The sequence below is a fragment of the Elephas maximus genome, chromosome 15 (genome assembly GCF_024166365.1).
Source record: "Elephas maximus indicus isolate mEleMax1 chromosome 15, mEleMax1 primary haplotype, whole genome shotgun sequence".
Taxonomy (NCBI): domain Eukaryota; kingdom Metazoa; phylum Chordata; class Mammalia; order Proboscidea; family Elephantidae; genus Elephas; species Elephas maximus.
In genome coordinates, this window is record NC_064833.1 from 88396383 (window position 1) to 88419631 (window position 23249).

The following is a 23249-nucleotide window of genomic DNA, read 5'->3' on the forward strand; positions in this document are numbered from 1 at the left end:
CGAACAGATATATGCACACCCATGTTTACTGCAGCTCTGTTTACAATAGCAAAAAGCTGGAAGCAACCAAGGTGTCCGTCAACGGATGAATGGGTAAATAAATTGTGGTATATTCACACAATGGAATACTACGCATCGATACAGAACAGTGACGAATCTCTGAAACATTTCATAACATGGAGGAACCTGGAAGGCATTATGCTGAGCGAAATTAGTCAGAGGCAAAAGGACAAATATTGTATTATAAGATCTTGAGAAATAGTATAAACTGAGAAGAACACATACTTTTGTGGTTACGAGGGGAGAAGGGAGGGAGGGTGGGAGAGGGTTTTTTACTGATTAGTTAGTAGATAAGAACTGCTTTAGGTGAAGGGAAGGACAATACTCAATACATGGAAGGTCAGCTCAACTGGACTGGACCAAAAGCAAAGAAGTTTCCGGGATAACGTGAACGCTTCAGAGGTCAGCAGAGCAAGGGCAGGGGTTTGGGGACTACGGCTTAAGGGGACTTCTAAGTCAACTGGCAAAATAATTCTATTATGAAAACATTCTGCATCCCACTTTGAAGTGTGGCGTTTGGGGTCTTAAATGCTAACGAGCGGCCATCTAAGATGCATCCATTGGTCTCAACCCACCTGGATCAAAGGAGAATGAAGAACACCAAGGTCACAGGATAACTATGAGCCCAAGAGACAGAAAGGGCCACATGAACCAGAGACTTACATCATCCTGAGACCAGAAGAACTAGATGGTGCCCGGCCACAACTGATGACTGCCCTGACAGGGAGCAAAACAGAGAACCCCTGAGGGAGCAGGAGAACAGTGGGATGCAGACCCCAAATTCTCATAAAAAGACCAGACTTAATGGTCTGACTGAGACTAGAGGAATCCCGGCGGTCATGGTCCCCAAACCTTCTGTTGGCCCAGGACAGGAACCATTCCCAAGCACAACTCATGAGACATGGAATGGACTGGACAATGGGTTGGAGAGAGATGCTGACGAAGACTGAGCTTGCTACTTGTGTCAGGTGGACACTTGAGACTGTGATGGCATCTCCTGTCTGGAGAGGAGATAGGAGGGTAGATAGGGTTAGAAAGTGGCAAAACCATCACGAAAGGAGAGACTGGAAGGAGGGAGCGGGCTGACTCAGGGGGAGAGTAAGTGGGAGTATGGAGTAAGGTGTATATAAGCTTGTATGTGACAGACTGACCTGGTTTGTACACTTTCACTTAAAGCATAATAAAAATTATTTAAAAAAAAAGTATACAAACAAAGAACACATTGGGTAAGGTTTGGGACCAGTCACAGCATGAAGCTTCCATGTCCCAAGGAGGGGCACATTATCCTATCACGTACATGGTCACCAACCAGGAAGCTCATCTGAGCCTTAGGGCTCAGGGCTCTTATAGGTCTCACCACCTGGCAATAATAAATTACACCATGCCTCATGAGGCTTAGTCAGCTTCAGGCCCTCAGGTGGTCCCTCTTGTGCTGGTCAGTCCCCATTTGTTAGCCTCAGGTGTTGGTACAACTTGAAAGAACAAAGGACAAAATGCTCTCTGCAAGGTGATTCTATACCCTGCAGAAATCCAAGCTATTTTCTATGCAAACATTCAGGCAAAGAACGATCAGATACAACAAATTTCTCACTTCATATAAAGAGGAATAACTGAAAAGACTAAGATGAACTAAACCTAAGTGTTATTACCTAGGCATATAATTCAACCCAAACATCTGCAGACCTTGAAAAGGACCATAGCAACAGGAGCACAATACTAGATGATACTAAAGTGGGCAAGAAATGCTAGGTCAGCTTACTATTAACAAAAAAGCCTACAGATTATTTATAGACTAGTTAAGTTTCTTTTTATGCTTAGTCAGAATGTTGCCACCCCTTTCTTCACCATTACCAGTAGTGCAGAAAGGTACAAAATCCATATTAAGATAAAGTATTTTTTTATGACAATTGCTACTTAAACTGAATTTGAAAAGCTGTTTTCAACAATGTTTCATTGGAAACAGCATCTGGGAAGCTGGAAACAATGATATTTGTATTTTTAGCCACTTTGGGGTTTGTGCCAAAAGCTTTAATAAGTTTTCCTAAAAAAAAAAAAAAAAAAACACACACAAAATGTTGTTCTCACAACATGTTACTTAGCAATTCAATCACACAAGGCAAATTTTTTCTGTCATTACTAAGTTAATTTCACAAATAGACTACTCCGTTTCCACCTAAATTGTCTCCTCTTAGTCCCTGGGTGGTGTAAATTGTTAAACACTTGAGTATTAGCTGAAAGGACGGTGGTTTGAACCCACCCAGAGGTACCTCAGAAGACAAGCCTGGCCATCTGCTCCTGAATAGTCACAGCCTTGAAAACCCTATGGAGCAGTTCTGCTCTGCACACACAGGATCGCCATGAGTCAGAATCGACAAGATGGCTGCTAAGAACAACAGTTTAAACTAGGATGAAAATCCTTAGGTTTTAAAACTGCATAACTTTTGCCAATTCAACTGTTTGCAGGTGCACAGCTTGACACTGATGTTGATTATATTGGCTGTGCAACTCTACTCTTAATCAGTGTGATTTTTTTATCACTCTAAACTGAAATTCAATATTCCATAAGGAATAACTCCTCTTTTCCACCTCCCTCCCGCCCATGGTAACCGCTAATAAACTTTGGTCTCTACGCATTGCCTTTGCTTGTCTATTTTTATCTATATAAGTGAGGTCATATACTACTTGTTCTTTTGTGATTGACTATTTTATTCAGCATAATGTCTTCAAGCTTCATCTATACTGTACCACTTATGAAGACTTCACTTCTCCTACTAAGCATTATTTCATTGTATGTACATAGCACATTTTGTTTAGTAATTCATCTGTTGATGGGCATTTAGGTTGTTTACAACTTTTCACTATTGTGAATAAGGCTGCAATGAACACTGGTATACAAGTATCTGAGTCTCTGCTTTCAAGTCTTTTGAGTATAATAAACCTAGGAGTGGAATTGCTGGGTCATATGGTAGTTGTATGTTTACTTTTTTGAGAAACTGCCACGCTAATTTTCCACAATGGCTGTACCGTTTTGCATTCCCACGTGCAGCAGACAAGGTTTTCAATTTCCCACATCATTGTCAACATTTGCCATTTTCTGTTTTTTTGTTTTTGTAATCTTAGCCATCTTAAAAACCCAACCCAGTGCCCTTGATTTGAGTCTGACTCACTTATAGGATGGATGAAATGGTATCTCTTTGTTGTTTTGATTTGTGTCTCTCTGATGGCTAATGAGCACGTTGAGCACCTTTCCATGTGTTTGGTGCCCATCTAATTGTCCTCTTTTGTGAAAAAAAGGTCTCTTCAAGTCCTTTGCCCCTTTTATGATTAGGTTTTTTGTTTTACTTTTAAATTGTTGAAGTTTTATGTATATTCTGATAGATTCTTATTGAATATATGGTCTCCGAAGATATTCTTCTAGCCAAGTGCTTTTCACGTTTTTTTAGTAAAGTCTTCTGATGAACAAAAAATTTTCATTTGTATGAGGTCCCATTTATTTATTTTTTTGTCTTTTGCTCTTTGTGCTTTTACTAAACAATCCATTGTTGAAAGCTAGGCCCGACAGTGTTGTCCCTGTACTTTCTTCCTAGAATTTTATGGTTTTAGTTTTCACCTTTAGGTCTCTGATTCATTTTGAATTTGTTTTTGTGTATGGTGTTAGGCACTGCTCTTATTTCAGTTTTCTGCATGTAGAAATCCAATATCACCAACATGATTTAGTGAAGAGACTTTTCTTTCTCTATCAAATGGATGTAGCACACTTGTCAAAAATCAGTTGACTACAGACGCATGGGTTTATTTCAGGACTCTCAATTCTATTCCATTGTTCTATCTGTCTACCGTTATATCAGTACCAGGTTATTCTGATTACTGTATACAACATGTTTTAAAATCCCCAAGTGTGAGTCCTCCTGCTTTGTTTTTCTCTTTCAACATTGTTTTCTGGCTATTCAGAGACTCTTGCCATTCCATATAAAGTTGAGGATTTGTTTTTCCCTTTCTGTAAAGAAGGCTGTTGGAATTTTGATTGGGATAGTATAGAATCTATAGATCGTTTTGGGTAGTACTGACATCTCAACAATATTAAGTCTTCATGAACATGGAACATCTTTCCATTAATTTAAGTCTTCTTTAGTCTCTTTCAGCAGTGTTTCATAATTTTCATTGTATAAGTCTTTCACATCCTTGGATAGATTTAAGTCCCTCGCACTTAATTTTGTTTAGTGCTTGTGTTAGTCATCTAGTGCTGCCATAACAGAAATACCACAAGTAGATGGCTTTAACAAAGGGAAATTAATTTTCTCACAGTCTAGTAGGTTACAAGTCCAAATTAAGGGTGTCAGCTCCAGGAGAAGGCTTTCTCTCTCTGTCGGCTCTGGAGGAAGATTCCTTGTCCTTAAACTTCCCCTGGTCCAGGAGTTTCTCAGGCGCAGGGACCCTGGGTCCAAAGGACATGCTCTGCTCCCGGTGCTGCTCTCTTGATGGTTTGAGGTCCCCAACTCTCTGCTTGCTTCCCTTTCATCTCTTGAGAGAGAAACGGTGGTGTAGGCCACACCCCAGGAAAACTCCCTTTACATTGGATCAGGGAGGTGACCTGAGTAAGGCTGGTGTTACAATCCTACCTTTAACCATAGGCAGAGATTACAATTTATAACGCATTAGGAAAATCACAAAACGGAGGACAACCACACATGGCCTAACCAAGTTGACACATATTTTTGGGGGACACAATTCAATCCATTACAGTGCTATTGTAAATGGAATTGTTTCTTTCATTTCCCTTTCAGATTTCTCATTGCTGACGTATAGGAACCCAACTGATCTTTGTTGACCTTGTACCTTGCAACTTTGCTAAATTCCTCTATTAGTTCTAGAAGTTTTTTTTCTAGTTCTTTGGAATATTGTATGTATAAAATCATGTCATCTGTAAATAGAGATAACTTGACTTTTTTTTCCAATCTGGATGCCTTTTATTTCTTTTGTCTTGTCTTATTGCTCTGGCTAGGTTTCCATGTCTTTTAGTAGTACTTTTACTTTTTCCCTTTTTTTTTTATTCTTTCTCTTGCATTTGGGTAATTCCCTTCAATCTACTAGCTATCTAAGTCTCTCTTTAGCTGTATCTACTCTGTGCTCAACTATTCAATGGATTTTTAATTTTAGTGCCTATATTTTTCATTTAAGTTCTATTTTATAATACTTCAAATCTTTCTGTTCTTTATATAGGCTTTTTTCTTTCATTGTATTTGTTCTTTTATGTCTTTAGTAATTTTGTGGTTGTTAGTTGTCATTGAGTTGATTTAGACACATTTATTTTATAGTTCCTATAATCCAAAAAAAATTTTCTTTTTTTTTTTTTTTATAATCCCAGTTACTTAGGGGGCTGATTCTCTTGTTTGTTCTATCTGCTAATTTTAATGGATTTTTTTTTAAATAATGAATTTTTAAATTTTATTGTGAGCTGAGGGTGTTTTTTTCTGTGGGAATCTTTTGTGTCCTAGACTGTGAAATTCATACTAATGAAAGGTAGTTAGCAGGCTGGTTTCTGGCAATATAAAGTAAGATCCAATGTCCCTAAGTAGAGCAGGACTGAGTACTGTTGTTTTGATTATTTGCTTTTGACAATAGCCCTCTAAAGTCTTAAGACACAGGCAGCTGGTTTCGCTACTACTTCTCTGGACTGGTGGTTAGAGTATCAAGTGCTCACCAAAGCATCTGTACTCAGTTGTAGTTCCTCATCAGGCCATATAGCCACATTTCCTGTTCTCCATAGGTCCTATGCCTAATTCCTGTCTGAAAAATTTGGTCTGCAATGTCACTGTCCACTTCTCCTCATAAATCTGGCTATAATCTTTGTTTCTGGCACATGGGCTACGTGTTTAAACAAACATGTTATAGTCTATCCAGCCTTTCCATGTGTGAAAATGGCCCACAGGATGGTGCTCTCCATGCCTGATCGGTCTACTATGTCAGAACTTCCCCTTTTGTGTACTATGGCATATATGCTATTTATTCTAGTGTAATACTAATATTATCTATGTGTGGCATGATGTTAAAACAGTTATGAAGTACTACAATGCATTGTTAGATTCCTAGGTGGTGCAAACGGTTTGTGCTCAAATGTTAATCCAAAGGTTGGCAGTTTGAACCTACCCAGCAGTACTGTGGAAGACAGATAGGCCTGGTGATCTGCTTCTGTTAAGATTACAGACACGAAAACCCTATGGAGCAGTTCTACTCTGTAACACATGGGGTTGCCACAAGTCAGAATTAACTCAACAGTAACTAACAATAATAAAAACATACTACATTGCAGACATCCTTTTAGTACTGCTACAGTTTCTATTTTAATTTTAAAAATCTTTGAACCATCTAGAATTTATTTTCATGTAAGAAGTGAGGAAGGATTCCTACTTATTTTATTCCCATATGGCTACCTAGTTGGCCCCAAATCATTTATTGAATAATTTACTTTTCCACCACTGATATGTAATATCACATTTAGCATAATAAATTACTGTATGTAGTTGGTCCTATTTCTGGATTTGTGCTGGTCAATTTATTCATGTACTAGTGCATACACTGTTGTAATTATCTTTTCTTACTTAAAAGTAAAAAGAATTATTAACCTGAAACTACTGGTCTGATATAATCCTTAAACCTTAAATCAAAAATATCCCCTGAAGTCTCCTTGAAACCAAACAATAGTTTAGCTTAACTAGTAAAGAATGTCTGCCTTGAGCATTGTGCTCTTTCAAGATCTATCCATATGGGATCAAAATGACAGCAGCAACTTGAAAGATTAGATAGCAACCTTAAGGGACAGTAAATCTACATTAATGGAGGAGGAACAATTCAGAAAAGGAGAGTGAGAATGGATGTACAACTCACAAAGAATGTAAATTGGTGTCACTGGATTGCACATGTTAAAGTTGCTGAACTGGTGTATTGTTTCCTGTGTATATCTTCAATAACCCAGTAAAGCCAAACCCAGTGCCGTTGAGTCGATTCCGACTCATAGCGACCCTATAGGACAGAGCAGAACTGCCCCATAGAGTTTCCAAGGAGCGCCTGGCGGATTCGAACTGCCGACCCTTTGGTTAGCAGCCGTAGCACTTAACCACTATGCCACCAGGGTTTCCATCTTCAATAACAACAATAAAATAAATAAAAAATTTTAAAAGTCACTAAGTTATGTTTTCTTTTAAAAAATAATTGGAATACTATTTTTGTTATAGATTTCAAGACCACTTTATCCACCATATTTTGAGTTTATTTCTATGGAAGCCAAAATACTTCATAAACAGTTTTTCATGGCTATATATACTCCATTGTTTTAACTACTGTGCCCTCATTTTTAATCCCTGATGCCAGCACTAGAGGTCCAACGTTTTTCATCTCATGCTTGGCCTAAGTAGCCTCTCATACCCCCATGCCTCCAGTTTCCACCTGTGCCACCCACTGTACTTCCTGTCTGTACAGTAATGAATCATCTTATAAAAAAATAATCTGACCTTTGTCCTTGGTTCCTGAGAGATAACCTTTGGCATTTTCTCAGTACCTGAGGTGCCTTTATTATCTAAAAATTCCAGATCACATCTAAAGATCTGTGCAGAGCAGGGGTGGGCCAGGCCAGAAGACCCCAAAATCAATTAACCTCACGAGGCCTCAACCATGACTATGTATGTGGTGAAGCCAATAAAGGCTCTGAACACTGAAGCCCCAAGAGCTCCCTCACGAGCAAAGGGAGGACGAGGCACCCCTCCGGGATATGGAAGTTCTCCTTTGGAAACCCTCCCAGACCTTGCCCAGATGTATCTTACTTACGAGGATCCTGATCTGTATTCTATTGGTATAATAAATCTGTAATTTTATGTACAGTACTTTCTGTAAGTTCTGTGACTAGTTCTAGCTAATTATCAAACTCAAAAGAGTTGTGGGAGCCAGCAGGTCAAAGTGAGGGAGCCTGAGCTTGCAGCTGGCATCCTGAAGGGGCAGTGGGAAAACCCCAAATTTGTGGCCAGCAGGTCAGAAGTAAGGATGTTGTATGGACTTCCAAGCTTGTGGCTGGTGCCTGCCTATTGACAGTCTGAAAGGCAGTGTCCTTTCTACTTGTGAGCTCTGACTTAGCTCCGAATGGCTAGGGACAGAGAGAAGAGAGCGCTGCCTGGGTGGCTGGTGCCAGAGATGATGGAGAAGTGGAGAAGTGGGGGTTTGATTAATTTTGGTCATTGTATTTATGTTGATTCTTATCCAATATAATAATTGTCTGATAATAAATGGCTATAATACGGATGTTTTCATTAAAAATTTCCCTGTTCAAGTATTTCAGCAATTCCTCACTTTAGCAGTATTTTTATATGGCAATAATTATTATTATAACAACAATGGCTATCTAGTGTTCAGGGCAAGCTATATACCAAGCACTGAGTCTGGCGCTTTAAATATGTTTAATACTCTCATATCATAGTAGCCCCACTTGAGGGCTACTATGATCCCCATTTTTGGATTAGAAAACTGAAGCTCAGATAAATAATTTGCTCCACGTCAAACACAAGTAACTGGTAGTGAGGCACAAATTTTAACTCAGGGTTTTTTGTTTTTCTTTAATCCAAAGTCTGTGAAACCCACTGCCTAGCATTCCAATACCCTGCCATCTCGTGAAAACCTGTTACTCCATCTTTATCTGTAAGTACTTTTTAGTAGCCTCCACTGCATTTAGTTACTCACCCAACCAGAGCAGTTTAAAGGACTACCAATCAGGCTGTGGCTTAGAGCGCATTAGAAGGAATCTTAAAATGTCATTGGAAACATGAGATGGAGAACACTGAACATCTCCACTCAGGGAGGAGATCAGCATGGGTGGAAGGAGACTAGACGTAGCAGGAGAAGGAGGAGTTAAGACTTCACGTTACCTCAGGTAAAGTGTTTTCTCATCTTGTGACATGTTATTGCAAAGAAGTTCCTTCAAGGTAAAAGTATTTTCAATCCATTCAATTAATCCTAATCTGAAAAGGAGAACAAAAACGTTATAAATAAACACAAATCCAAACTGCCTTCTCTTCTCTGGAAAAAAGAGATTGGTAGATGCAAAGCAGAAGAGATTTCTTCATGTCAATTCTTCACTTACATTCTCCACATAAAGACAGAAGTCACAGGTTTAGTGTTAATTAGTTCTGTTTCGTTCCATTTCTTTGTGAAATCTAAAACACTGAATTGCCAAGTGACCTCCAACCCCATCTCAGGAAAATGAAACAAGGATTTGGCACAGTGCTGGAATTCCCACAGACATAAATCTACTTCAGGATGACTACCTGGTGGTCATGGGTATGACCTGGTAAGTCTTTAACTGCATGTTTCTCTGACTACAGGCGGCATTGCGGGAAAGAACAACATTCATGACTTCAAAGAGCTGCTCGATGCGCTGGTCCTGCCGCAGATCCTCTCCCCCCTTCACGAGAAAAGGGTACTCTCGCTCATCATGCCCTCGGATGACGATGCGCTTAGGTTTTCTGAGAGAAGGCATTACTTTTACCTTTAAAAATTAAGAAAATATTTTAGATGCAGTCAGAAAAATTGGGAGAATAGCCTGTCATATTATTATCAAAGGAGGAAAAGTAAGGCTGATTAGCATGCATTCGTCAAGGAGAGATTGGCCTCTCCTGTAAGAGAGAGAGACAGCTGATAGAGAAACAGAAGTCACGTAGTTGGTGAGAACAGACAACGGCAGCAGACTTCAGGGCCAGTGAAGTATTTCTGATCCCTGTTCATTCCCTACTGCTGTGTCCACAAAAATTTCATATTCATGATTACAAATAATTGCTTATAAATTTGGGTATTCTTAGTAATGGCCAATATTGACACTCTAACTTTCTATACCAAATTAATTTTACATGTATTTAATAACGGACGTGCACACACACACACACACACACACACACACCTCTCTTACTCCTGCAGCTAATTAAATCCTTAAATATGACTGATGTTAAAACTTGGAAAACATATTAAGATATTCAGTAAATACAGGAATACCTCAGAGATATCGTGGGTTTGGTTCTAGACCTCTGCAATAAAGTGAATATAGCAATAAAGCAAGTCCCGCGAATTGTCAGTGCATATAAAAGTTATGTTTACAGTATACTGTAGTCTATTAGGAGCCCTGGTTACGCAGTGGTTAAGCCTTCAGCTGCGAAACAAAAGGTCAGCGGTTCGAATCCATCAGCCACTCCTTGGAAATCCTATGGGGCAGTTCTACTCTGTCCTATAGGGTCGCTATGAGTCGGCATCAACTGCACGGTAACAGGTGTCCTATTAAGTGTGCAACAGTATTATGTCTAAAAACACAATGTATGTATCTTAATTAAAAAATACTGCTGAAAAATCCTAACCATCATCTGAGCCTTCAGCGAGTCATAATCTTTTTGCAGGTGCAAAGTCTTGTCTAGATGTTGATGGCTATTGACCAGGGTGGTGGTTACTGAAGTCTGGGGTGGTTGTGGCAATTTCTTAAGACAAGACAACAATGAAGTTTGATGCAATGATTGACTCTCCCTTTCATGAAGGATTTCTCTGCAGCAAGTGAAGCTGTTTGGGAGCATTTTACCCACAGTAGAACTTCTTCCAAAACCGGAGTCCATCCTCTCAAACCCTGCCACCGCTTTGTCAGCTGTTTATGTAACATTCTAAATCCTTTGTCGTCATCTCAACAATGTTCGCAGCATCTTCACCAGGAGCATATTCCATCTCAAAAAACCACTTTCTTTGCTCATCTATAAGAAGCAACTCCTCAACCATGAAAGTTTTATCACGAAATTATAGCAATTCAGTCATGTCTTCAGGCTCCACTTCTAATTCTAGTTCTCTTGCTATTTCCACCACATCTGCAGTTACTTCCTCCACTGAAATCTTGAACCTCTCAAAGTCATCCATGAGTGTTGGCATCAAATTCTTCCAAACTCCTGTTAATGTTGATATTCTGGCCTCCTCCTGTGAATTACAAATATTCTTAATGGCATCTAGAATGATGAGTCCTTTCCAGAAGGTTTTCAATTTACTTTGCCCAGATCCATCAGAGGAATCACCATCTGTAGCAGTTGTAATTTTAAGAAATGTATTTCATAAATAATAATACATTGGGAAAGTTGAAATCACTCCTTGATTCATGGGCTGCAGAATGGATGTCGTGACAGCAGGCATGAAAACAACATTAATCTCCTTGTACGTCTCCATCAGAGCTCTTGGGTGATCAGATGCAGATTCAATGAGCAGTAATATTTTGAAAGGAATATTTTTTTCTGAGCAATAGGTCTCAACAGTGGGCTTAAAATATTCAGTAAACCATGCTGCAAACAGATGTGCTATCATCCAGGCTTGTTGTTCCAATTACAGAGCACAGGCAGAGCAGATGTAACATCATTCTTAAGGACCCTAGGGTTTTCAGAACGGTAAAATGAGCACTGGCTTTAACTTAAAGTCACCAGCTGCATCAGCCCCTAACAAGAGAGTCAGCCCGTCCTTTGAAGCCAGGCATTGACTTCACCTCTCCAGCTATGAAAATCCTAGATGATATCTTCTTCCAATATAAGGATGTTTCATCTACATAGTGTAGCCACCTCCATCATTTATTTTAGCTAGATCTTCTGGATAACTTGCTGCAGCTTCTACATCGGCACTTAATACTTCACCTTGAGGTTTTATGCTATGGAGACGCTTCTTTCCTTAAACCTCATGAACCGGCCTCTGCTAGCTTAAAACTGTTCTTCTGCAGCTTCCTCACCTCTCTCAGCCTTCAGAGTATTGAAGCGAGTTAGGGCCTTGTTCTGGGTTAGGCTTTGGCTTAAGGGAATGTTATGGCTGGTTGGATCGTCTATCCAGACCATTAAAACTTTCTCCGTATCAGCAATAAAGCTGTTTCGCTTTCTTACCATTCATGTGTTCACTGAAGTAGCACTTTTAATTTCCTTCAAGAACTTTTCCTTTGCACTCACAACTTGGCTAAATGTTTGGCACAAGAGGCCTAGCTTTCAGCCTATCTTGGCTTTTGACACACCTTCCTCTCTAAGTTTAATAATTCCTAGCTTTTTTTTTTTTTTTTTGATTTAAAGTGAGAGACGTGCGACTCTTCCTTTCACTTGAATGCTTAGAGGCCATTGTAGGGTTATTAACTGGCTTAATTTCAATATTGTCATGTCTCAGGGAATAGGGAGGTCTGAGAGAGGGGAAGAGCCATTTGGTGGAACACCAAACGCACACAACATTTGTTGATTAAGTTCACTGTCTTATACGGGCACAGTTTGTGGTGCCCCAAAACAATTACAATAGTAACATCAAAGATCACTGATCACAGATTGCCACGATAGATATAAACCAATAAAAAACCAAACCCGATGCCACAGAGTCAATTCCAACTCATAGCCACCCTATAGGACAGAGGAGAACTGCCCCGTAGAGTTTCCAAAGAGTGCCTGGAGGATTTGAACTGCCACTGACCTTTTGGTTAGCACCTGAGCTCTTAACCACTGTGCCACCAGGGCTCCATGACAGCTATAATAATAACAAAAAAGGATGACATACAGTGAGAATTACCGAAAATGTGACACTGAGGCAAGAACTGAGCACATGCTATTGGAAAAATGGCGTCGACAGGCTTGCTCGATGCTGGGTTGCCACAAGCCTACGAAATTTGTAAAAAACTCAGTATCTGCAAAGTGCAGTAAAATGAGGTATGCATGTAATTGAATCAGAAAACTCTTTCATACAACTGAGACCAAAACGAGGAGCTGTTTTTTCTTTAGTAAATATATCACTCCCACATCTGAAGAACTGAACATTTTCACACTGACCATCCTAACCAGGAAAATTAAGGTGACTGGAGTTGCGAAAACATACACCTACCCGTTCATCAAAACCAGTGATGCGTGCGTGGTATTCAGGCAATGGCTTTCCTTTGCCATCATACTGACCTAGAACAAACCAAAGAAGTCTTAGATATAACCTGTTATAGAACCCCTGTATTTTAAAACATATCTGTTGATATAATTAAAAAAAAACTAATCTAGCATGATAAAAAAAATTTTAGTAGAAGTTTTTATTTAAAGAAAATGGACTTATGCAGCTATTGAATGGAATTATCAAATTCACTGGTTAATGGCAGTTAGCTTTCTCTTCTAATATACTAGACAAATTCTAAATAGGAAAAATAATGCACTGAACTAGAATACTGTATTATCCCAAAGTGGATCAAACTGCACATTGGGAGGCTTGCATCTTCAGGGTTTTTCTTGTAACTGATTATATGCAGTGGCACAACTATTAACAGTAACAAAGAAAAGTATATCTCTAATAATGTTTTTTATTTACATTCACTGGAATGAGAACGAGTAACTAGATTAAAACACTTTTTCTCCAGCAAGCTCCAGTTTGACAAAAATGGAATGTTCATAATTTCCTTTGAAAAATCTATGCCATGTTCACATCCAGCCAACGTGCTTGTGTCTCCATATTCGATGTCATAATCCTTCTTCTCCCAACCTTTTTCTGAAGATAAGTCATTTATCATCATCTCTTCACTCTTACTGGGACCAAAATGCGCATGCCAGGAAGTGTGTGGACCCGTGTTGCATTTTTGAAAAAAAGTCATTCAGGAGCAAAGCATGTGTATGTTCAGAGGAAATCCATAATTAGCAGTTACCATTATTATTAGTGAGAAACTCTAACACGTCTCAAAATTAATAACTATAATCTCACTAGACATTTAGTACATTGTACTGATGTGTAATATTTAGATTTTCTTAATGAAAAACAATATGATAAAATTTAAAATTCTTTTTTTAGAAAAGGGTAACTGTTGGGGGCAGTGAGTTTATGTTAGCGGTGGTGGAATAATTTGGAAACGGACAGCAAGCACGGCTGCTCAACTTGAAGAACGTAATCTGTGCCACTGTATGCAGAAACTGTTGGATTCAGTCTGTTTTCAACACACACACACGCGCGCGCGCGCGCGCAACTGCTGAGATGCCAAAGAACCCAGAAGTACTTGTTACAGCACTATTCCCCTTTGTATCCTTTTGTCACTCCTGAAGGGAACTGACCAGGAATCTCCAGCTCGTTTCTCAAAAATTCCGATTTGAAGTTGCTCATCCAGGGTGAGCACTCGCTCAAATTCCTGGGCGTCTTTGATGCTTCGCTCATTTTTGAAAGCAGCGAGGCAGTGATGTTGTTGAAGTCGCTGAGCCTCATCGTGGGTAGCTTGGAACCTCCTTTCCCAAAATGCTTATCAAATTCTTTTCCAAAGGCCTGAAATTAACAATAATCTTCATTAAAGATAAATGCTTAGTTTCAACTTTGGAAATGCTCTAGGCTTATGAATGTTTATAATAAACAAGTGTCTAATTATATAGGTTTCTTCTGTGCTTTTAAAATTTATAGTGTTGTTTTTCTTGATTATTTCACCACTCCAAAACCTTGAGCCCGCCTTTTGTTTGTTTCTTTGTATTTCTTTGAAAAGATAGAAAGGACATGGTTAGTACTGACTTGTAGTCAAAAATTCTAATAAAGGCTTTAATATCTCACCGTGGATCTTTAGGGAAGTCATTTAACCTCTTTGTGCCCACTTCCTAGTTACTGACCTAGCTCTTTATGATGATGTGAGTAACTAGTAACAAAGTAATAAAACCCAACAAAATAAAGAGAGTAATTCAATAGTAATGAACAGGCCATAATTCTTCATAAGAGATGAAGAGACAAATATAAGAATGTTACTTTCCTTAGTAAGGGTCTTTCAAGCCATTATTTTGGATCATAAACCAGTATAAACACAATTTACTTAATCTGTATTTCCAGAAGCAATTATCATTAGAAGTACTCTCTTTTGAAATGTAACAGTTTTTTCTTCGTAAGAGTCTCTACTATAACATTTATTTGAATTACAGTCCTGATACCAAACAAATAAAAACTAAACAAAACACAAGAGTATTACTAACAATGACTTGATAGTTTAACAAAGGCATAACGGCCTTAAGGTCTGCTGAAGTATAATATCAAGCAATTTTGTTTTGGTGGATTATTACTTCAATGAATTAATGCAAATTATCTGATTTGTTACTAGATGGAAAGTTCTAGACAGATTTTCCAAGGCACTAGAAATTCAACTCAAAAAAGAATCATGCCTAGCAGGAACGCTGCGCTGTTCCTGCCACCCTGCTGCAGCCTCCCGTTCAGACGTGCTCTGTGGCAGTTAGGAAGCACGGTGGGTCCACACTGACAGTTCTGATCCACACTGACAGTTCTGGAGCGGTCTTACAGCCTCCAGTATGCGAGAAAGGATGTGACCACAAATTCAAAGGGAGAGTGTGCAGTGTTTATGGGGGACTGTGTAGAAATTTTTTCCACCTGAGGGGATGAACGAGAACGCCATAGATGTTCATTCTCAGGCTGCTGAGAAGAGAGAGGTGGAGCACACTACAGTGACACACACCTTCCCTCCTTCCAGGTGAACATGAACAGTTAAAGAACAGGGTAAATTAGGGAAGGCTTCAGAAAAGAGATGATTCTGCTAGGCTAGGAAACTGGGGTTCTAGTTTCCTCTCTGCCATGCTCCATCTGGCAATGAACAAGTCACCTGTTGGGCAGCAGGTTTGGCAAACTATGGCCTGCAAGCCAAATCCAACACACTCGTTTCTATAAATATCTAGGTATTGGAATGTGCCAGCCACACCATTGGTTTACACATTGTCTGTGGCTAACTGGCACTCTGATGGCAGGCGTGAGCACCTGCAACAAGAGGTGGCCTATATACCTTTATAGAAAATGTGCTCTAACCACTGGTATACGAAAAGCAAACAAACCTGACACATTTTTCCAAATTTAATATTCTATAATTTTATAAATTTTATTGAAGTGGGCATTTGTTTTAAGAAAAACTTATCTAGTTTATGTAACTGCAGTAAGTATCCTTCCTGTTCTGGGGATTCTCACATATTCAGCATGTAGCAGGGCGGTGAGTCAGGTTTGAAGGGATGTGGAGTCTAACATGGGCCATAAAAAGCAGTACAGAGGTTTATAGTTTTATCTGCACATATTAGGCTTATTTTCACCAACATCTTGATGAGGAAGGCAACTGTTTTTATGAAAGAATCAAATACAATTTTCAGGAACATACAGGTAAAAAGTGAGAACTGCACACAAATCCTAAAGAAACCAATTTAATCCAACTTGCAAATTTATGAATCTGTTAATTAATGTATATTACATATGTAAATAGAAAAATAAGTTATTTCAAAATAGTTGTAAGTACTATGCAACTAATAAAATATTTTTATTTTAGGTAATTTAAGTTGGCTTATTATTGTTTGTAATTTCAAATCCATTAGATGCAGGGTACATAAATAATAAATGGACTTATTAAATTTAATAGTCCTAAGCATTATGACATGTAAAGAGAGTGGAAGTTGGCACTCCTGTCCTCGTGACAAGAAAAAAGCTAAACAAATTGAAAATCGACAACTCTTCTTAAATCCTTCAGAGAACTGAGGTGACAGGGCAAACCACTGCCTCTAAAACAAAACAAAAACCAAACCCACTGCTATCAATTCCAATTAATTGTAACCCTACAGGACAGAGCAGAACTGCCAGATAGGGTTTCCAAGGAGCAGCTGGTGGCTCTGAACTGCTGATCTTGTGGTTAACAGCCAAGCTTTTAGCCACTGCGCCATAAGGGCTCTGCCCCTAAAACCAAACCCCATTGCTGTCGAGTTGATGCCAACTCGTAACAACCCCACAGGACAGAGTAGAACTGCCCTATAGGGTTTCCAAGGAGCAGCTGGTGTACTCAAACTGCCAACCTTTTGGTTAGCAGCTGTAGCTCTTAACCACTACACCGCTAGGGCTTCCTTGGCTCTAAAGCAGGAGAGGTGAATACAGAGAATCAGGGCTGACTGGAGCAGAAGGCCACCATGCCTGGAGCCAGTACTGGTAGGAACAATTAAACTACAACTGACAAACTGCTGAAAGCTCGACACGGGCAAGCTTGAGAATTAAAAACTCCTGGGCCCAGTCTTAGGGAGGCCACATTTTTGTGAGTTTCACCTCCAGGAGCTCCACGAGGTACTTAAGAGTGAAGACTGGAGAAAAATCACCTCATGCTTCCACCAGGAGAAGAGGAAGAGTAACCATTTTTACACAATCCACAAGCATTTTGTTCTTAACACAGAAATGCCCACAAAAGAAATTACTTTACCAGAGCCTAACCAACTTCATTTTACCAAATCCAAACTGACCTTGGGGAAGGAAACAGCTAACACCAGTTCCCTCTTGTCTTCCAAGTAGGAGAAGGGAGATACCCAACTCCAGTCATCCTCCCCCTGGCCTGACTCCAGTCTTTAACCTTCCTGTCTCACTCAGAGCAGGGAAAGCTGAGAAGCACTTGAGAAGGTCGGCGCCCAAGAACATAAGCCCACTAAAAGACCAGACCTAATTAGGGTTAGAGAACTCTTCCAGGCCTCCTTCACCTTACTACCACATCAACAGGGCTGCTGTACAATAACAGACGATTAGAGCTAAATGAACTGTAAATCTCAGATCTTATTTAAGAAGGAGGCACTAGGGAAAACCAAAGACAACAGGGACACGAGAACAAGGACATCAAGAAGTTTCAGCCTCTGACACCTAGAGATAAAGCAAACAGTATATACAGTTTAATTCACACCCAGATGAACATAAAATCTCACAGTAAATGGCCATTTACCTCAGTTCCTTTTACCTCATACATTATGTCCAATTTTCAACAAAATATTAAAAGGCATGCTAAAAGGCAAAAACACAGTTTAGAGAGGAAAAGCATCAGAATCATACACAGATTGCACAGATCTTGGAATTATCCGACTAGTAATTTAAAATAACTATTATAAATTCTTAACGTTTCTAATGGAAAAGGTGGACAACATGCAAGAATAGATACGTAATGTCGGCAGAGAGATGGAAAGAATTTCAGCAGAATATTCTTCAGAAAGTACAGAAGCAAAAAGAGAGTAAATACTTTAAGTGCTGGAAAAAACCCCACCAACCCAGAGTTCTGCATCCAGTGAAATTATCCTCCAGAAGTGAAGGAATTCTCCAGAAGGACAAAGTGTGAGGGAATTCGTTGCCAGCAGGCCTGTCTTGCAAGAACTATTAAAAAGAAGTTCTTCAGGGAGAAAAAGAAAATGATCGAGGTCAGAAAATTGGATCTACATAAAGAAGAGCACAGAGAAAGAATAAAGGAAGGTAAAGTCTTTCACTGTTCTTATTCTTAATTGATCTAATAGATAACAATTTGTTCAAAACAACAACAATGCACTCAGAGATTATAGCTTACAAATAAGTGAAACGAATGGCAGCAACGTTACAAGGGACAGAAGAGAGAAACGAGGAATTCACTAGCTATGAAGTGGTGTAAGTTTATTTGAAACTAGACTTAAATGTATATTGCAAACTCTAGTGCAACCACTAAAATAACGTTAATTTTTTAAAAGAGCAATTGACATGTTAAGAGAAGAGAAAAAAATACAATCACATAAAATGCTCAATTAAAACCAGAGAAGGTACAAAAGAGTGAAAGACAAAAAAAAAAAAAAAAAAGAATGAGGGCAACAAATAGAAAATGGTTACAAATACAGTAGCTACTAAACTACTTATATCAATAATTGCTTTAAATTTAGATTAAAAGACAGACCATTGGAGTGGATAAAAAATGAGACCCAACTATATGTTGTTTACAAAAAATCCATTTTCAATACAAGGACACAGACAAATTCAAAGTAAGGCATGGATATTCAATGTCATTAGTTATTACAGAAATGCCAATCAAACCACAATGAGCTACTTCACTCCCTCTAGGACAGCTGTTAACAGAAAAATGAAAACTAACAAGTTTTGTAGAGGATGTGGAGAAAATGGAACCCATAGGCACTGTTGGTGAGAATGTAATATAGTCCAGCCACTGTGCAAAAGTCTGGCAGTTCCTCAAAAAGTTAAACATAGAATTACCATATGACCCTGTAATTCCATTCCTAGGTTTACAACCAAGAGGCTTAAAAGTTCAAACAACCAAAATGATACATGAACATCAATGTACACTGCAGCATCTTTTACAACAGCCAAAAGGTAGAAACAATCCAAGTGTCTATCAACAGATAAATGGATTAACAAAATGCGGTACATCCATACAATGGAATATCACTCTGCCACAGAGAAATGAAGTTCTGATATTTGCTATTACATGGATGAACTTTATAAACATTATGCTGAGTAAAATCAGTCAGACACAAGAGGACAAATACCATATGATTCCAATTATATGAAATACCAGAATAAGCAAATGCATAAAGACAAAAGTTTATTAGTGGTCACTAAAAGTTTATTAGGGGCTGAAGGGCAAAATTGGAGTTAATGCTGAAGGAGTATTGGGTTTCTGTTTGGGATGAAGAAAAACTTTTGGAAATGAAGTGTGAATGTAATTAATGTCACTGAACTGTATATTTAAAAATGGTTAAAATGACAACTTTTTGTTATATACATTTGACCACAATAAAATTTAAAAATTAAAAGAGCAAAACAAAACCAAAAAACCTTACACCTAACATCATACTTTAGGGTGAGAAACTCGAAGCTCTTCCCTTAAGATATGGAGCAAGTCAAGGATGTCCCCTCTCACCTCTCCTATCAACATTTTAATGGTGAGGCAGAACAAGATGGCGGCGTGAACAGTCACACGCCCCAAACTCCCATGACTATTATAAAACAAACAAATATTGGAAAATTAAATACCCTCAGAATTGCAGACACTGGATTAAGGATTGGAGGACCAAAGTAAGCTCTGAATCAAAAAAAACGTAACACACTGACCATGGGAGGGTGGAGTTCACAGAGCATTTTTACTCCATTTTCCTCCCAGGCACAGCGCCTCCATCCTGGGATGGTGGCATCAAGTGCAGAGCTCAGTGAGGCTTGCACTGTGTAGGCAGCCAAGCCCTGGTGGCACCAATGGTGGGAAAAGCCTAGGAAAGTAGACAAAGGAAAAGGCCCCCTGGTGAACTGCTAGCTTGGTGCCGTGCAGGTCCCGGCAGGGAGTGGCGTGGAGCGCACAGTGAGACCAGACCTCTGCAGGCAGCCAGTCACCAGTGAAGACATCACAGGCAGAAAAGCCTCTCAGTGCAGAACAAAGAAGGGGCACCCAAGCACATGTCAGATCTGGGGCTGTCAGTCCTGGAGAAGAGCAGCATGCAGCACGCAGCGAGACACGGTGTCCACAGGCAGCCAGCTACCCATGAGGATACCTTGGGCAGAGAAGCCTCTGGCATGCAGGCCAAAGAGGAGGTATGCAGGCACATGTCAGATCTGGAGCTGCGTGGGTGCCGGTGCACGGTAAGACCAGACTCCACAGGCAGCCAGCTACTCACAAAGGCACTGTGGACAGAGAAGCCTCTGAGCAGAGACTTAAGAAGGGGAACCCAAAAAAAAAAAACTTTCTCTACAGAATTTTAGAGAGTCACTCCTACCGATCCTCTGTCTAAGCTGGGAATCTCAAACACAGCCTAAAGAAGGCTGAGACTTGCTGCAAAAAATAAACGGAGAACAAGCTCCTGAAGGCAAGGAGATAAGTGAAGAAGTTTAAATTTTACCAATGGTCTGAAAGATCAAACTTCAGATACCTCTCGGGCAACCAGGAAAACAGAATTGCAGGGAGAAAACAGTCCCTACTAATCTTACAAGGCAGGAAAATCTTTCCAGCACTTAGGAATGTTCCCTCCTGCCCTGCCCCCATCCAAACAGAAAACTCCAGCACAGGCCACAAAATACAAGGAAAGTACCAGGGGCCCTCCCACAGAAGAGGAGAGGGGGCGCAAGTTCCCAGAACTGCTGAGTGAGTGAGTGCTGGAAAATTTAAGGGCAAAAGTGCACCCTCTAGGGGTTTAATGGGGAAGAGGGAGGAAAAAAGGGATGGGGGGGTGGGGAGAAAAAAACCAAAAACCAATGAACCTGAGAAAAGAGAAGATTCTAAGTGCCAGAATTAACAAAATAAAACATTAAATGCCTCAGGTCCCAACAAAAAATTGTAAACTATACAAGAACAGAACAGAAGACAAAAGGCTCAATTAAAAGAAAACCATGGAGTGGAAATTAATCTTACGAAGACCAGATTAACGGGAAAAATAGAGGCTCTCCAGACAACGCTAAATATATTCTAAGAAAGCAAAGAACACATGGAAAACAAAGTAACGGAGATCAAGAAACAGAATGAGAAACTCAATGAGGAGACAGAAAACATTAAAAAGAATCAAAGAGAAATGCTGGGATTGAAGAATAAAATAACTGAATTGGAAAATGCAACGGAAAAATTTAACACTAGCTTCGAGCAGACAGAAGATGCACTAAGTAAACTAGGAGACAGAGTAGCTGAACTTATCAAGTCTCAAGAGAAAAGAACAAAGAAAAGCAAACAAAGCAAAATGGACTTGTGGGAAACAATTAAGAAACCCAGCATTAGGATTTTAGGGTTCTGGAAGGACAGGGAAGTAAGAAAGGGAAAGAAAAAATTATCCAAGACATAATGAAAGAGAATTTCCCAGACTTGAATAAGGAGTTGAGCCTGCAAATCCATGAAGCTAGGCTAACTCCAACCAGAAGGAATACAAAGTTGTCTACACTAAAACACACTGTAATAAAATTCTTGAAAATAAAAGACAAGGAAAGAGTTCTGAAAGCAGCAAGAGAAAAGCACAGTATAACATATAACGGGGTCCTTGATAAGAATTAGTGTGGATTTTGCCTCAGAAACCCTACAGGCCAGTAGGCAATGGAATGACACATATAAAGTATTAAAGGAAAAGAACTGTCGACCAAAAATTCTTTACCCAGAAAAACTGCTACTCAAACATAAGGGTGAAATCAAAACATTCCCAAATAAATAAAATTTGTAACTACGAGAACTGCTCTGCAAGAAGTACTTAAGGAAAATAAAGAGAATTATGACAGAATATTATGAACAACTGTATGGCAAAAAACTGGATAACACAGATGAAATGGACAAATTTTTAGAAGCATAAAACCAACCCAGACTGACTTAAGAGTAATTAGAAAATCTCAACAGACCCATAACAAGTGAAGAGATTGAATCAATAATCAAAAACATCTCAACAAAGGGCCTGAAACTGACTGCTTCACTGGGAAATTCAACCTAACACTTACAGAATTGACATGAGCACTGTTTAAATTCTTCCAAAAGATGAGAAGGAATACTCTCTAATTCGTTCTAAGAAGCAAACATAACCATGATACCAAAACCAGACAAAGATACCACAAAAATCATCAACAAAACATTAGTGAACAGAATCCAACAATATGTTAAAAGAGCTCTACAATGAAAGCAACCTATCTACAGATAAAACACAATCTTGATCAAAATTCCAACAGCCTTCTTTACAGAAACAGAAAAACCAATCTTCAACTTTATATGGAATGGCAAGAGGCCCCAAATAGCTAAGACAATGTTGAAAGAGAAGAACAAAGTAAGAGGACTCACACTTCCTGATTTAAGAGCTCAGGCTGCTAACCAAAAGGTCGGCAGTTTGAGTCCACCAGCTGCTCCTTGGAAATCCTACGGAGCAATTCTACGCTGTCCTATAGGGTCACTATGAGTCAGAATCGACTCAACGGCAATGGTTTGGTTTTTTGGTTTGATACAGCTGCAGTAATCAAAACAGCCTGGCATTGGTATAACAACACACACATAAAACAACTGGATAGAACTGAGAGTCCAGAAATAAACCCACACATCTATGGTCAATTGATTTTTGAAAAGGGGCTAAATTCATGCAATGGGTAAAGAAGAGTCTATTCAATAAATGGTGTTAGGACAATTCAATTTCCACATGCAGAAAAATGAAATTGGATCCATGCTTCACACCATACACAAAAACAAACACAAAATGGATTAAGGACCTAAATGTGCAAATTAAAACCATAAAACTCTTAGATGAACAGGCAGGGGCAACGCTGTCAGGCCTAGCTTTTAACAATGGATTATCTAATATAGTAACAAAAGCACACATAGCAAATGACAAAATAAATAAATGGAACTTCATAAAAATTAAAAACTTTTCTTTAACAAAGACTTCACTAAAAATGTGAAAAGATAAGCTACCAAGTGGGAGAAT

At 39.2% G+C, this 23249-nt stretch overlaps 1 protein-coding gene across 3 annotated transcripts in view; it reads right to left on the reverse strand.

Moving 5' to 3' along the window:
- PRKDC (protein kinase, DNA-activated, catalytic subunit) overlaps positions 1–23249 on the reverse strand; it is a 321194-nt gene that overhangs the window by 24481 nt on the left and 273464 nt on the right. For all 3 annotated transcript variants that reach the window (XR_007513335.1, XM_049854457.1, XM_049854458.1), the window contains exons 77-80: positions 14148–14352; positions 12952–13019; positions 9369–9589; positions 8970–9062 (exon numbers count right to left, since the gene is read on the reverse strand). Coding sequence is in view for 2 of the 3 variants with exons in the window: in XM_049854457.1 (XP_049710414.1) it covers positions 8970–9062; positions 9369–9589; positions 12952–13019; positions 14148–14352 (587 nt within the window). In the remaining variant the exon portion in view is untranslated. The remainder of the gene's footprint in view (positions 1–8969; positions 9063–9368; positions 9590–12951; positions 13020–14147; positions 14353–23249) is intronic.